This window comes from Marmota flaviventris, chromosome 7 (genome assembly GCF_047511675.1).
Source record: "Marmota flaviventris isolate mMarFla1 chromosome 7, mMarFla1.hap1, whole genome shotgun sequence".
Taxonomy (NCBI): Eukaryota; Metazoa; Chordata; class Mammalia; order Rodentia; family Sciuridae; genus Marmota; species Marmota flaviventris.
In genome coordinates this window covers 113,624,734-113,642,064 of record NC_092504.1, presented here as the reverse complement: position 1 = coordinate 113,642,064, position 17,331 = coordinate 113,624,734, and the positions used below count along the sequence as shown (strand labels likewise).

The 17,331-nt window shown below is 33.4% G+C and overlaps 1 protein-coding gene across 7 annotated transcripts in view; it reads right to left on the bottom strand.

Annotated features, from left to right (window-relative positions):
• Pdgfc (platelet derived growth factor C) overlaps nt 1-17,331 on the bottom strand; it is a 221,227-nt gene that overhangs the window by 78,378 nt on the left and 125,518 nt on the right. For all 7 annotated transcript variants that reach the window (XM_071614856.1, XM_071614858.1, XM_071614859.1 and 4 more), the window contains one exon: nt 9,052-9,244. In XM_071614856.1, coding sequence (XP_071470957.1) covers nt 9,052-9,244 — 193 coding nt within the window. The remainder of the gene's footprint in view (nt 1-9,051; nt 9,245-17,331) is intronic.

Below are 17,331 nucleotides of genomic sequence, written 5' to 3'. Positions count from 1 at the left end.
TGAGTATTTTGAGGCTGGCATGGCAGAGTTCATCTATCCAACCCGCTCTGTCCATAATAAATTAATAATAATTATTTAGAGACTGTCGTCGGTAAAAATACAAAGTAATGGTATGAATTAGAAAACTGACAACAAAGCAATCTAAACATAACCAATTATAGTAATAACTGCAGTCTGTATTTACCACAAACTGAGAATGGGGTATTTTATCTCAATTGCCTATTTACATGTCTGTCTCTTCCCCCAGACTTGGGCTACTTGAGGGTACAAGCCATCTCCTATTCTCTGATGTCACCTCATTATCTACCACAGTGCTCAATAAATGTTTATCAAATATAAGAGTAAATAAATGAGGAAATAAGAAGCCCATATTAATTACAGTATAAACAGGAGGTAGATAACAAAATGTCTAAAAGGTTTTTTATTAATTTTAAATAAAAACACAATATTTGATGCTCTTAAATTCTACATATTATAAAAACTGTATGTAATTTAGGCAACAATTTTTTTCTGCATTGGACTAGTTATTTTATTTATTCATAAAGAATCTCAGGGTTTTGATGAAGAGGGGGGTACTATATGAATAGCTTGATGAACTCATCCTTTATAAACTTTTGTCTCATTACCCTTCTCTTTGGAAAATCTTATATACAATAAACAGATTATTTACTTCAAAAAAAAGTATTTTTAAAGTTTTCCACTAAAAAAGTGTGCTTTTAGGAATTATGTGTCACAAACTTCAAAGGTTGTGAAGGAAACACAATCAACAAATATTATGTGAGATATGACTGTGTAAAACAGAACTGGAAGTCCCCTGATACACTCATCTATATTGATCCACCTATTTCTCCTTCAGAGTGAGGAAGGGAGAGTGAGGGGGAGAGAGGAAGGGAGAGGGAGAATGAACAATGGAAAACAATACATTTCTTTATTTTTTTATACCACATTAGTCTGAGAAAACTATTTGCACATATGTATAGTTAACACTTATCTCTCCTCTTCCTGTTTGTCCTACCCGAGTGCCCCACCCCTACTCATTGCTAGCACATTCTGATCATGCTGTAAGAGTAATAAAATCTAATTTGTATCTGACATACTTTGCATTCTGTAATAATTCTCCAATCGTATAAATATACAACTCATCCTCTTTTTCTTCATAAAGATGGCTTGAGAAGGGCAAGAGGACCATGGGGAAATTAGTCAAACATCTCAGCTGAGTCTATCCGCTTTAAAGATACAGCTACAATAATGATTCAGGTATTTTAGATCCTCTTATCTTTCAGACTTGAAAAAAACATTTCAAATGTGGTAGTTTAAATTCTTAGGTGCATTTCAGGGGAGTGCATCTCTGTTTTAGTTTCAAAGCACTGTCATGGATAAGAATTGAGTTTGTCATTTTTTTTTTTTTAACATCAAATTTAAACTTGAACTTAACAGTACCAGGCCCTGTCAGGAAACACTTTATTTTGCTTGATGACCATCTACATTCCAGCCACATGGTAGACAAAGTTAAGCACAGAAACTTTTCTTGGTTATATCACAAGTAATACAGTAAGTAAAACTGCTGGATAAATTGGGGAAAAGAATGTTTTAAAATGTAATACTCAACTGTCATGAGAATTAGACAATTGTTTGGAGGACTAACAAACATAAGAATTCGAGATTTCAGTGAGGCAAATATGCCTGGGTTTCTGGAGTATCTGCTGAACTGTGGCATGCAAGGAAAAGTTTATGGAGCCCCGGGGGGTTACAAGAGAAACTTGCATAGGGATGTAAACCTGCCCCTTCCCTTTTACTCCTGTCACCCACACAGGTCTCTCTGTAAAGGGTAACCCTCAGTGGAGGCCACAGTGATATGGTAGCAACTAAATCTGATGACAGACTTTTCAACAGCAGTGAGATAGAGGAATGGTATGTCAAGAAACAAACAAACATAAAATTCTACTTTCAATCTGATTAATGTCTAAGAATGAAGGTGAAATAAAGACATTCACAAATAAGTGTTAACTAAGTACTGAATACCAATAGTCATTCAATCAAGAAACGTAAAGATAGTAGATAACAAAGTAAAATAAACCTGTGAAAAAATTGTGAAAGTTAAGAAGAAATAGCCAGCTCTGAAAATGAACACATAGGTAAAGGTAAAGAAACATGGATTATAATGCAGTAATATAAAATACTCTTGGAGTTAAAAAAAAATACAAAACTAACATCCTCAGTAAATCTGCAAACAAATATGGTATAGAGATGACCATGGAGAGAACCAATACCAGTTCATGCATAAAGGACTAAAATCAAAGTCCCACCCTATTAATTACTTATAGGAACATGACTTGGCTATTTCATGTCTTCAGTAGAATCTAGAAGACTCTCGTCCAGGAAAATAACATTACTGTTTCCTACAGGAACTTCCCCCAAAGAACCATTAATTCCTTCAATAGAAAGCAGCAACAGAACTAACGTTGCTGAACTCAGGCCTCACTACCCTTGCCTTGTTGTTTCTGCCAATTCTAAGCTACGATATATGATTTCTTATCCAACCAATTCCCTACAGTAAAAGATCTGTGTTCAAATTAACAAAACCTGGTTTTGTTTTTACTCTCTTATATGCCACCGCAGCTGCAAAGGTGGTATTCTCCATGACACAGTGTAGTTCGGTTCCACCAACAGGATGTAGAAATAACTGGCTGGGTAGCTAGCATTCAGCTGTAATTAATGTGTTCTAAGGTAAAATGTTCCCCCTTAGATCATAGGGATTCATACTGAATGAAGCCATTCTGAGTGATGATCACCATGACTGACCCTGAGTAGTCCTGACAGGTTTTTGCTGCACAGTGTCTCTGAATACTATAATTAAACAAAACCATCAGAGTGTTATGCAAGGCTGTTATGATTTAGACATGAGGAATCCCCCAAAAACTCATGTATGAGACAATGTCATGAATGTTTAGAGATGAAGTGATCAGGTTATGAGAGCATTAACCTGATCAGTGAATTAATCCACTCATATGGATTAAGGAAGGTGAAAGGTAGCTGTTGACATAGGTCACTGGGAGTGTGCTGAACTTGAGGTTTTAATATTTTGCCCTTGGTGAGTGGAACTCTCTGTGCTTCCTGGCTGCCGAAAGCTGAGCAGCTTTCCTAGGCCATCCCCTTCTGCCATAATCTTCTCCATCACCTTAGACATAGAGATACGAAGTCAGCTGACCATGGACTGAATCTCTGAGACTGCGGGCCAAAGTAAATGTTCCCTCCTCTCAAGTGTTCCTTTCAGGTATTTTGGTCACTGCAACAAAAACCTCAATAAAAGAGGGTCAATATAACTGTACTATGACATGAAGAGTGCCAAGAATGTGCCTATAGTCTGTTATTAGCTGAAGATAAACCAAGTACATTCTGGCTTGAGTAAAATAACTTTTGTCCTGCCCACTCCACACACCACCTCCTTCTGTCCTAAACTGCAGAGATCTACTGGTCTTGTTGCCACCTAGGACCATGCTTCTGTCAGTCCCCAATAAATCATGTTCTGTGCAATTCTGGATCTGTCTACCTCTCTCTTATTTCAGGGGACACTGAGGTCAGTTCTCATAGGGTGGACAGAGTTGTCCCAGGAAAGGAATTTCATATTGTGGGAAGAGGGTTAAAAAAAAAAATCATTGATCAAATTTAGATATTATTTTGTTAAGCATGCAGTTCTATGGTGGTAATCAAAAACAGAAATTGAAGTGCAATTTCTAAATTTGTAGAAAAGAAAAAAGAGAATGAGAAAATAAATTAAACAAATATAAGACAGAAAACAGAAGAAACCGAAAAACTAGTATAAGCAGAACTTTCAAAATAATTAATGGAACAGAATACCCATTAAAAAGAATCAATGTGCTAGATTAAGTTCTATAATGAAAATACAAAGATATTTTCACTGAATCTTTCTTTTTGATTCTACTCATGTACCTTTCAGAAAAGACAATCAACACACAGGAAGACACACATTCTAACATGCATGTACATACAAAAGCATAGAAAGACAGCCAGACAAAAATGATAACCAGAGACCTGCTGTAGCTGCATTGATATTAGGCATATTATACTTTGAAGTGAAAACAAAACATTGATAAAGAAGATAAACAAGATCATACATATTAACATGCATTGACTGACGTAATTTTAAAAGATTTGAGGCACATATTAACACACCTGCAAGGTGAAACTGATATATCTACTTATCCTCTATTGGGAGAATTTAATATATCTCTCTTAGAAAGATAATTTATCAAGAAGGAATATCAAGAAATAATATCAAGATATATCAAAAACAAACAAAATAGGGGAAGATTTATATGCAATGAGTAGCAAAATTGCCAAAAATGATGTAATGGATATAAATTGAATTCTATATCCCACAATTCTAAATGCATCATTTTTAAACCCTATTGGGAATAATGATATATCCAAAGCAAATAAAGCAAATTTTAAGTTTCAAATCATACAAAGAGGCCAAAATCTTTATCAAAACACAATTAACCTAGAAATTTGTAATAAAAAAATTCTTAGAAAGTCGTGTGTGTGTGTGTGTGTGTGTGTGTAAGATTAAAAATTGTTTATAACCAGGCATGGTGGGGCACAGCTGTGATCTCAAGTAATCTGGAAGCTGAGGCAGGAGGATCACAAATGCTGAGCCAGACTTCATAACTTAAGAAGACCCTATCTTAAAATTAAAATAAAAAGGGTTGGGGATGTAGCTCATTGATAGAACACCCGGGGGTTCAATCCTCAGCTCAGGACTGATAAAACATTGCTTCTATATTACCTATGATTTTAAAAAATACAACAAATATTATTAAGGTAAGGAAGGAAGGTAAGGTAAAGTAAGGAAGGAAGGAAGGCAGTCAGGCAGGCAGATAAGCAACCAAAACCTTCTTATTAAAGAATTTTAGAAGGTGGAGCTTTATCTCCTTGAAGGCAGATAAGACTTAAGTTACATAACTCCAAATAACATTCTAGAAAGTGAAATATATTACATTACCAGGGGGAAACCCTGGAGATAATGCCATACCTAAGTAACCAGGTTAACATCAGCAATGATAAGTGAGATAGACAGCATGTGCCTTCTGGTATGACAACAAGGACAAATGACCTTTGGAATTCTCCCTCCAAATTCATAACTTCAGTGCAATCATGAGAAAAGATTTGCAAAGTTTAAATTGAGAGACATTCTACCAAAAAATACATGACCAGCACTCTTCAAAACCATCAAGTAAAAAAACACAAGAGAGAAACATACAAAGTTCAGATTTGTACAGATTCAGTTTGTAAAGAGACACTACAATTAAATGCAATGTGCATATCCTGAAAGGGACGTGAAGTGGAAAAACTGCTAGCATCCAATTAAAATCTGTAATTTAGTTAATAGTATTGAGCAAGTGTTAAATTCTTAGTTATGGAATGTACCATTGTTACATGAGATGCTAAAATCAGAGGAACCTAGATTAAGTGTTTATGGAAACTTTCTGTACTCTTTTTTCTACATTCTGTAAATCCAAAGTTCTTCCAAATTTTAAACTGATTTTAAAAAGGCAAACTGTTGGGCTAGGGTTGTGGCTCAGAGGTACAGTACTTGCCTAGCACGTGCAAGGCCCTGGGTTGGATCCTCAACACCACATATAAAAAATAAATAAAATAAAAAAGGCAAACTGTCTAAAATTGGCAAGAAGATAGTTGCCTAATAACACAATCAACCACTTAACAAGAATTGGAAAAGAAAGAGTAAAAGAATATAAAGGAGGAAAGAAATCCTTTTTTACTTGTCATAAGCCAAACGATTGTTTGCATAGATCTAAAATAATTCCCAGAACAATTGTTAAAATAAATAAAAGAGCTTAATGAGTCTGCCAGATAAAAAGATCAACACAAAAATTGACTGCATTTTCATACACCAGCAGTATACAATTAACAGTTTTCAAAAAGAGATGCTTAGTAACAATGTATTAGTAATCTAGAATTAAATCTAAATAATGGATGTACAACATCTTCATAAATAAAAATTTAAAACCATATAAATATAAAAGAAGACCCCAATAATTGGAGAAACGTAAAATTCTCAAGGATAAGCAGAACCATTATTACAAAGATGTCAATTTTCTTCAAAATGATCTACACATTCAAACCTACTGGAGTAATCATTGCAACAGTTTTCAAGGGATTTTACAACCTATTTCTAAAGAATATATTGGAAGTCAAAAATGTTCCCAAAGGGGGAAAAAATGAGGTTAGTCTTCCCCAGTGTCATTCAATTAAGATTCACACAAGCAACCAAAGGAACAGAACAGAGTGCAGAACAGATCAGACCACATACAGAAATTTCCACATCCTTAGGAAAGGAGCAGTATTCAATAAATGATGATGGGATGCTACTGGACTATTAAAAAAAAAAGTCATAGACCACAGACAAAAACCAATTGAGTGGATCAAGGACTTAAATACAAAAAGCAAAATTTAGGTAGTCCAACAGACAAATGAAAACTAGACAAGAGATGTGACAAGGCATTTCAGAGAAAAGGGAACAAGAATGACCACTAATAAATGAAAATTTCTCAACCCCTTTAGTAACCAAGAAAACAAATTCAACTTAATGATAAGATAACAATTTCATATTATCAGAACTTTAAAAAGACATCTCAAAAGTTGTTAAGAATATTGTACAACAGAAATTTTTGAGTCTTAGTAGATGGGTAAACTGGTCACTTTAAAAATAATTAAACTCTACCTAGTAAAGTTGAAAATGTAAGTATCTTTTTTAAAAAAATAAAAAAATTGTAGTTGTAAATGGACAGAATGCCTTTATTTTATTTGTTTATTTTTATGTGGTGCTGAGGATCAAACCCAGTGCCTCATGCATGATAGGCAAGCACTGTGCCACTGAGCTACAACCCCAGCCCAAAAATATAAGTATTTTAAGACTGCTGTCTCATCATTCTTAGATGCAGACAAATTTTCTTGCATTTGTACACAGGAGAGCTAGAAACAAGCTAACTGTTCTTCAAAGTAGAAGAGACAGAAAAATTTAACTAGTTATCCAATGGAACATTAGACATCAAGGAAAACAAGTGATCTAAGCTATGAGCATCAACATGAACTAATATTAAAAACATAATACCATTAGGTTTTCCTTGTTTTGAAATATGTATCAAGTCACAAAAAATCATGATATTAATCCACTGATACATATTCTAAAACAGGCTAACAATAAACTATGTATCATAGGACAGTATGAGGAAAACATACACATGTTGAAAATTATTGAGAAAATCAGGAAAAAAGTGAAGAATTTAGGACAATGATTATATTCACAGAGAGAAGATGATCAGGGAGGAACATGAAAAGGGGACCTCAAAAGCACTGAAAGGATCACTTTTCTAAAGTTAAGTCACATTCTGGGTAAGGTTGTATCACACATTACTTGTGACATGCAGGACTGATAGTTTATTTTTATTATTTAATAATGTACATTACACACACATAAATATGTACATATGTACACACATATAGTATGCTTCCTTTTCTGTAGAACTACCATTTAGGTGAGAAGTTGTCACATGGGCCCTCCTGATATGGACTTGTGGGAAATGGAACTCAGGTAAAAAGCAAAATAAAATGCTACTCTTCAAACTGCCACTATTGTAATAAACTCTTTTGTCTCTGACCAAGGAGTCTCCTGTCTTCTTCTAATATCCATGAAATTTTGGTGGACAAAACTACTACTTTACAAGGAGGGCAAAATCTTAGATCCTACAGAATTTTTAAAAAGATTATGAGATCTTATTTATGAAAAGTAAATGAGAGGTGTGCATGGTAGAAACTCCCCTTCAGAGGTGAAAGGAAAAATTAGTTTTAGCATTTGCTGAGTTACAAAATATAAAGGAGATCTAGTACAGCTAGCCGACATCCCTGGTCTCTGTTTCCTCATCTAAAGAATGGAAGAATGTTAACACAATTTTCTGAAGACAGTTAGCAAAGCTCCTAATTCTGGAGATTTAAAATCATAGATGTAAGGGAAAAAAATATAATATGAAATGTATAGTCACTGAACAAAGAAATATGAAAAATAGTATGTAAAAGCTAAAGATAAAAATTGTGATGACAGCAAGTACAAAGTTTATTTCATGCATATTGAAATATTTATCTATAGTATATGATAAAATAAAAATTCTCTTTTAAGTTGTGAATCAAAGAGAAAATAAAGGATCCTGTGACAAAGTTCAAGTAAAATATTTTCATGATACACGAATGCCACTGAAGTGAAAAATCTTCTATAAGACCACCCAACCTTGACAAGTGTATTCATATGGGATTTAAAGAGTAATATTTGTATGACATACAGTAGGTGGTCTTTTGCGTGGGTGAAAAATTCCAGCTGACTTTGGTTCACGGATGCTGCTACAAGAATTATGATGAATTCCCACCTATGGAATAAAGTTAACTTAAACTTCAAATTCTGCTGTCAGAACTATAATCCTTCTTTGTGATGAAACATTCAAAGTTCTTAATCACCTCTGTATGTAGACCATGTATCTATCAATTCAGATATATATAGAAATAGATATAGCTATGGATCAGTATGCACATCTAGATAATATATACCCACAGATACAGCTTTTCATTTAAATTGCTTATATTTATCTTATTGATTTGGTTATCTGGGAGCTCAAATGTAAAATTATTAGCACTAATGTTAATTTATGTTTTCTAGCACAACTGCATTCCTTTACATGAATTTCTGTTCTCTATTCCTTTTCTTTTTTATACACTTTTTTTTTTACCAAAAATTAACACAAGTCACTTTAGAAACAGAAGTAATAACTGCTTATGTATATTTATGTGTCTTCTCATTTTAAATGAAGACTAAATGAAATACAGCATAAATAAGGTGGTAACTTTCTTAGCTCATTAGAAAATCAAAACAAAGGTGCCATTTCAAACTACAACAAGGAAAAAATTTGAAAGACAACAGTTGTTAAGTTCAGTCAGAATTCCAGGTGAAGTATGCTAACTTACTTGCAAATGTCATCTTCTGGGTCTTCCAGCCCAAATCTTTCATCAAATGTAAGTTGTATCCACACATTTTCCTCTGCTACTAATCTCCATACCAAGACCATATTTCTTGGGTAAGTATGAGGAAACCTTGGGCTGTGAATACTCCCATTTGTAGACACAGTAATAATTCTCTCATGCTGGGGATTTTGTACTCCTAAAGGAAAAACATAAGAGATGGACATTTTTTTAGAGGAGATATTTTAAAAATTATAGGTTTTCAAAATTTCACATTTTACTCCAAACAAGTGTTCAGTACACTTGTGAACAATATAAACCAAGCACCACTGTTTTCAAACCACATAAAAAAGGTTATTTCAACATTATTAAATAAAATCCTATGTTTTAATTCTTTAATCCTACTTAAAGAATATAGCAAATTCATCTTTTTAAAGCTAATTACCAAAGTGTCAATCATCAGCTCTGTAGAATCCTAAAATCACAATAAAGCTGAGTTAAGATTCAAATTTCCAAGAAATTATCAAACATAAACCATATTACAATAAAAATAAGCTTCATATACTATTGCTTTTAAAAATACAAATAATGAGGCTGGGGCTGGGGCTTGCAGTAGAGCACTTACCATGCATGTGTGAGGCACTGAGTTCAATTCTCAGCACCACATATAAATAAATAATGATCTATCAATAATTAAAAAAATTAAAAATGCAAATAATGATTAATGTACCCTAATTGTAAACAGCAGAGCCCAGGGAATAAGTAATTTAGAGTTTGTATGAATATCACATATGAGAAAATATGAGATAGTTGAAGAAAAAGAAATGTGAGGATAAAAGAGGCAGAAATTGAATAATAAACTAAGAAGTTATTTGCTCTTCTTATTGATCTATTAAATGTCAATCAGCACACCACACCACATGCCATTTAAAGCTTTTTACCTGCTTCTTACTCTTAGTGCTTTCAAAACAGAGCTGACAAAATAATCTTAAAAACTTATGCTTACTTAGGGGCCCATAATTTTGGAAGAAGGATCATCCAACACAACCTCAAAATTTCACATGAACTGAAATTACTAAAGGAACTTAAAATGTAAAAATGAGGTCAAAGTTATGGTCTTAATATGTTGTTATGAGGAAAATAGTAAGCATTAATCAAAGATGTTAAAATATAAGAAATTTTGCAGACCACCTCAGGGCCTACATATACTCACTTGAATTCTGAATTTTCAGAGGACAGCATGAAATAGATTCCAAGTTCATTAGGCATGGATTACTTTACATCTTGAATTATTTTACATCTGCTAAAGTATGTTGTTAATAACATCTTTCTTTTGATTTGAATGTTGGGAGAAATATTGAGGGGAAGGGCAAATTAGCATTTCTAAAATAAATCTGTTTTTATACCCACCAATTTGAGAGTTAAGTGAAAATTCATAATTGCTATTTGTCAAATGAGCAGTCATTCTCTCACTCAAAAAACCCCTGAGAAGTAAGACAGCTATGGTGTTCAAGCCAGAGAGTCCATTTAAGTAGATTAAATACTACTACTACTACTAATACTACAATAATAATAATAATAATAATACTTTTAAACTATCCTTCATTCAATTTGCAGTGTAATTTTATAAATTTTTAAAGCCCTAAACAGCAACCCAAACACATAAAGTGGGGAGGGGGTATTCATTTCCTCTGATTCTGTTAATTCAAACTGCAAAGCACATAATGAAATATTCATGCCAAGGTATCTAACACTCCATATTTTTGGTCAACATTTATACACTCATAACTTCATGAGAACAGATTTAACCATAGTAATTCTGCATTCATTTTGATGACTGAGAGATCTACTCCCCAACACTGAACATTGGTTTGTAGTTACAGAAAGATAAGAGTATGATTATTCATTTACCCCTCTCTCAACATCCAATGCCATAGACATTTATATTTACTTGACATAAATAAGATAAATCTCATTTAATTCATTTCCTCTTGTCCTTTCCCTTCAAACTTCAATACAGATTTAGTAAGTCCTATTAAATTGTCAATTTTACACTTTACATTTTTCTTCTTTGCATTTCTATTAAGAGTTTCCTCCCTTTCCTCTTCTCTATGACTTTCATTTGCCATAACTTAATTCCCTTTTAACTAACAGATTTCCCAGTCCCCTGTTTCCCTACTCAATATCTTAAACTTCCTGATTGCACACCGGAGATCTCACTTCCTAAGCGGTAGACGGAAGTCTAAGATGACCCCCAACATTCCTCATCTCTCAATAAACCCCTCATCGTAGTGGGCAACCATGGGCTATTGCTCCCAGGAGCAGGTTAGTTGAGTCTGAGTTAATCAAAAGGCAGACAATTTAAGTGGGCCTAAACTAATCAACTGAGGCAATAAAAGAAGCTGGGTCCTTCTTCAGCTCAGAGGATTCAGAGTGTGAGGGAGAGTCAAAAGGAGAGAGATTTCTTTGTTGCTGACTTTGAAAATGAAAGAGGCTATCTGGCAAGGGATGTGAGAAGCCCCTGGAAGCTAAGAGTAGACTATGACAAGGAAGGGGGACCTGAGTCCTAAAACACCTACCATCTGGAAGAACCTAGACACACGTTCATTTCCAAGGCCTCTAGAAACAAGGCTTTTTGATTTTAGCCTTCTGAAACCTTGAGCAAAGCCCAATAACAGGAGGCCTTCCCTTCTGACATGGGGACAGGAGCATTAACAAAGGGAATTTTAAGCTGCCAAAGTTGTGATAAGTTCTTACATAATATTAGAAAACAAATACCATTCTATTGTTGTGGAAAGCTGGTTAGGTTGAAGGTATGTCTTTGTGTTCTAATCTCCAGCACTAAATATAGTAATTATACCTACTTTTCTTTTGCTATTCATGTTAGGCAGACTATGTTAACATTATTTCACATTGATAAATGTATCTAAGAAACTTCTTGAATTTAAGAGACACTTCAAGACAAGGGTCATGAATTCCTTAGAATATTATTAAGGTTAATTAATAATTAAAATTGTTTTGAGCAGTGTAAGGATAAAAACCATTTTAAAAGATGTATTTGTGACTTTTAAAATTACATAATCTAATGCTGCCTTTCTTCTCATGAAAATTGCCTAAATTTTCATGATCAATAAGCAGTTTATTCGGTATCACGTTCCCCCACACTGGATGCTAATATCTGATATTGCTGTTGACTATAAGAATTTATATGAAATTATTATTACTTCTTTTGTGCCCATAATTTAGCACCGATATATCTCCTAACACAGATGGCACTATCAAGTGAGATGGATTTTCCACATACTGACAAACTACAACATTATTAAGGAAATGATGATTGTTAACTATTCAAATTAAATTCTTGAACTTTGGTTACAAATATTTCCTTTAAAACAAGCTGTTGTGGGCTGTGGTATCATATACCTGTAATCTCAGTGTCTCAGGAGGCTGAGGCAGGAGGATCACTAATTCAAAGCAAGCCTCAGCAATCTCGTGAGGCCCTCAGCAACTTGGTGAGACCCTATCTCAAAATAAAAAATAAAAAGGGCTTGGGGGCTGGGGATGTGGCTCAAGCGGTAGTGCGCTCGACTGGCATGTGCAGGGTGCTGGGTTCGATCCTCAGCACTACATAAAAATAAAATAAAGATGTTGTGTCCACCGAAAACTAAAAAATAAATATTAAAAAATTCTCTCTCTCTCTCTCTCAAAAAAAAAAAAAGGGCTGGGGATGTGCTCAGTGGTAAAACACCCATGGGTTCAATCTCTGGTTATTAAAAAAAAAAAAGAAGCAAAAACTATCATTCTCTAAAGTTTCTTCCAATAATTACATATTTCAGAAGTATTTACAGTAATAGCTTATATTTAGGTGACTAATTTTTTTAATGAATTAGTTTTTCAGGACAGATTTATTAAAATTGAGTATCTGTCTGCTGAGTTTCTAAACAAATGACTCTGCTTCACAAACAACTGTGTTTACTCTTTCATTTAAAATCTAGAAAACTACATGGCTATTAAAAGATCTGAATTCTATTTTTATATCTTCAATCAAAAAAGCTCATGGCTAACATGCATATACTTAAACTTAGGTTAACATAGTTTTCCTTGTAATTCATAACTGTGTTAGAGTATAATTAAACATCATTTAAAGACTTGACAATCTAGCCTGTATCTGTGGTTAAAAAAAAATTGTAATTTCTTTTTAGATTAAATTGCTGCACCCAAAATATTCACCTAAACATGCCGTCAGGTTTGCTACCCAACATGTGATCTGCACATGACTATCAAAGTTTTATGTGAATCTCAAGCACCGAGGGCCTGTAATCAAGATGAAAAAAAAGAAAGAAAAAGCAACAAACATTAAGTTCTACAAAATAAGAACTCTGAACTTAACAGTTCTGTTGTTTTAAACATCATCTTTTCAAACATAAGGTTATTATATTTTAGAGATGAGACAAGTATGCAGTGTTTTTGTGACTACTCAAGGTGCCAATTAAATAAAACACATTTGTAGTCGAATGACTAAAATATTGACAATGTGATCCTTGCAATGTATACTGAAACAAGAATAAATCTTGTATAGCTTAGATTTAAAAAGAAAAATATATGTAAACACTAAATTCTGAAAATTGTAATTATGCACAAAGTCATTTTATGTGGTTCAACTCTTCTTAAGGTAGGAGTACTGAAAATTAAAATGAAGAAAAATATATTAAAAAGGAAAACAAAAGTGATTCATGATGTAAACAGTGTAAAATAGTTGACTATATGTATGTATATATATATACATACATATACAATTTAATTATATAGATATATTATACTCTGTATGTATTAAATCACAGCAATTAAAATCACAGCAACTCCAAAATGTTTGCCTTGCATGACACATGGTTTACACATTTAAAAATTTATTTGTTAAGGATGAAAGAGAGTGATAGTAAGAGAATTATAAAAATAAATAAAAGTTGTAATATTTCAAAATGATATACTATTAGGAAAGATAGCACTAAAAAAGAAGTTTAAGGATAACATATAACTCATAAATGATACATGTCTTTCTGTATTCTAATATTTTAAATTGATTTTAGCATAAAAGTTCAGAAATGAGAATCTGGGGGAAAAACAAAACAAGTCTCCAATCTTGGTTTGGTTTTACCAGCTTTAAGAATTCTGCTTCTGTTTCACAAGATCAAGACTGTAACAACCTGTCACCGATAAACTGGTAGACTTCACAGATGTTCTGTGGGTTTAGATATTTTCATTTCCAGATATACACTGTTTTATTTTTTCCCCTTTCCCACCTCTTTCTTTTTCTTGTGCTAGTGATTGAACCCAGGGTTTCTTTACCACTGAGCTACATCCCCTTTTTAATTTTTATTTTTGAGATGGGTCCTTGCTTAGTTGCTTAGGGTCTCACTAAGCTGCTGAGGTTGGCCTTGAACTTTTGATCCTCCTGCCTCAGCTTCCTGAGAGTCAGTGAGGAAAATGTGTCCTTGGAAACTTATGTCTCTGGGAAGCACTTTCCCCAACAAAGCCAAGGTTTCTGACATGTTCTTCTTCTTCTCCTCCTTTTTTTTTTTTTTTTTTTGACTGTGCTAGGAATTTAACCGAAGGACCTCTCTACCAGGCCACTGTTTTCGTATTATGTAAAAAGCATTTCATTAATAATCACTGTATCTTATTTTTCATTTTAGAAATTGGTTAAAATCCTAAGGTTCTCTCTCTATACACACACACACACACACACACACACACACACACACAAAGCTAGTTCCTTTTTGTCCAGAAAATCCAGAGGAATTTCATTCTAACTGTATTTTCTATAAATACAAGATATAATTGAACTTTAAACACTGACAAATATCTCCCACATCAATTCAATCTCTATTGAAGTAACCTATTGGCATGCTTAATGCTTTTAATTCCAATCATTAATACAAAAGTATGATAATATAATGGACAGAAAACCCAGACTCTAGTTTTTTGTTTGTTTTGTTTGTTTTGTTTTCTTGTTTTTTTATCATGGGTTGGATCTACCATTTCCCATATCTTTAACACAAATAAAACAAAAACAATCAACAAATCTAGTTTTGTTTACCTTAAACTATTTACAAATTCCAAGAACAAAATGTCCACTAAAAGAAAATGAAAGAAGGGATTTCCATATTAAGTAAACCACAAAAACTAACAATCATTTGGGATATGTCCAATTGAAGTTCTTGAACTTATTTTAGATAATAGTCATTTCTGCTCCTCAAGGAAATGAAAAACCTAACACTACATACTGAGAACGTATGTCAGCACCTCCTCAGGAGCTTAGGACATCAGAAAATAAACAAAGCCCTGTCCTTTTAATCTGATCACTTTTTTGTGTGTGTGTGTGGTGCTGGGGATTGAACCCAGGGCCTTGTGCATGCAAGGCAAGCACCCTACCAACTGAGCTATATCCCCAGCCCTAATATGGTCACTTTTAAGTCTTCAATATAGTACCATTCCTAGACCATGTATACCAGTGATTTAATATTTATAAACAAAACCCAGTTCAGATGTAAGCTTCTTAAAAATACAATCACTGATTTCAATTTACATTCCTTTAATGTAATGCATATTTTAATTATAATGTATATGCTGACTGTATTCTTTTCCACTACACTATGATTTCAAGGTGGCAAATTATTTTTGTTGACATCCATATCTAGTTTCTTCTGAGCCTGGCACCCAGCACTATCTAACACACTTTGATAGTGTAAGAAAACTTGATACCCTGGGACAAGGCAGAAAACAATTTTAGATTTATATTAACATTTCAACCACTACTCCTAAGTTTCCAGAGACTGTATAGAATAAAAATAAGAAGATTTAACAATGAATACCCCCTAACTAAAGTTCTTTAATTAACATTTTATATCCTACTCCAGGTTCATTTGTTTTAATCTACACATATATCACAGCTGAAGGTGACAAGTCAGAGTACTCATTACTGAGACTTTCCATTTTCTTATTAAGCCCATTTATTTGTAGAATTAGAACATGCTCTATAATTTTCCACACTCTGAGAATACTACAATTGCAGTAATTATTTTACCAAAACTCTGAAATATGAATTGATGAATGACAGAATCTGTTATTTTAAGCAAATCACTGATTTATTTTGTATCAACTGGAATTAATCAGTGATTTGTCTAGAAATTCAAAGGATATGATAATTATACAAAATAAAATAATTACAAAGCAGTATATAAATAAAGGAGAAACATTGACTATCAAATTCTGTTTAATACAATGAGAATAAAAATTTACTACAGATATCCACTTTCCTGATGCTAGAGAACAGGAGAATGTTATGTAAGACATAATGCAAAACTGGCCATATGTATAAAGGTTCCAGTCTCAAAAAGATCAAAGTGATTATGCAAATAGCACTGACTTTTAGGCAATGATTTAAAATTTCTTTCTATAGGCTGACTAAAGAAGGAGGAAAAGAAACAATTTGCAGAAGTTTTACTGTTTCACGATGCTAACATTAAAAAAAAAAAAAGATGTGTCATTCTTTTGAATATAATGAGAAGTACAAGAACTAAACCATTAGCCTCTTAGTCCATGGAAATAGTTGTAAATGAAGGCCTGTGTTCAGAAGTACAGGAGGAAAAGTTATAATAATGAGAATTTTCCCAGGGTCCCCCATCAATATTATGACAACCCTGGATAAAGGTGAGACTGATCCTACCCAGAAACATTCTGGAAAATCAATACAAGCCCATTTCCTTTGTTGCATGGATCACTCTAATGCACAGATCAGAGTGAACTCAAAGGCCATTTTTCAACACTGGGAGACTAGACAATTTTGAGTGTAAAAGTGAGACTCAGAACCATGGTAGTCATTTAGGCTGATAAAAGTCTGATAAAAAGGTCAATGCACAAAAACGAGCAGATATATCACTGAACAGAAAAGTTGAGCTAAATCATACAATAAACTCACCTCCTCTCTGGGCTTCTCAGTTACTTTAATAAATAAATCACTTTTACTATTTGAGCCAGTTACAGTTACAATTTGTTATAATTGCAATCAAAATCATTCTGTAGTAGAAGTGTTTGGGTTTGCCTGGGATAACATTGGTTTAAATCTGTTTCCCTGGTGTGATTATTGTTAGTATCCACTTTCACATTCAAAAACACCTCACTTTACATCATAAAAGATCCATCAAGTAAGAGCTATAAAATCTTCTTGTATTGAGACATATGATTTAGAAATGGTCAGGATTTGACAGCCTGGTATTTTAAGCTTCT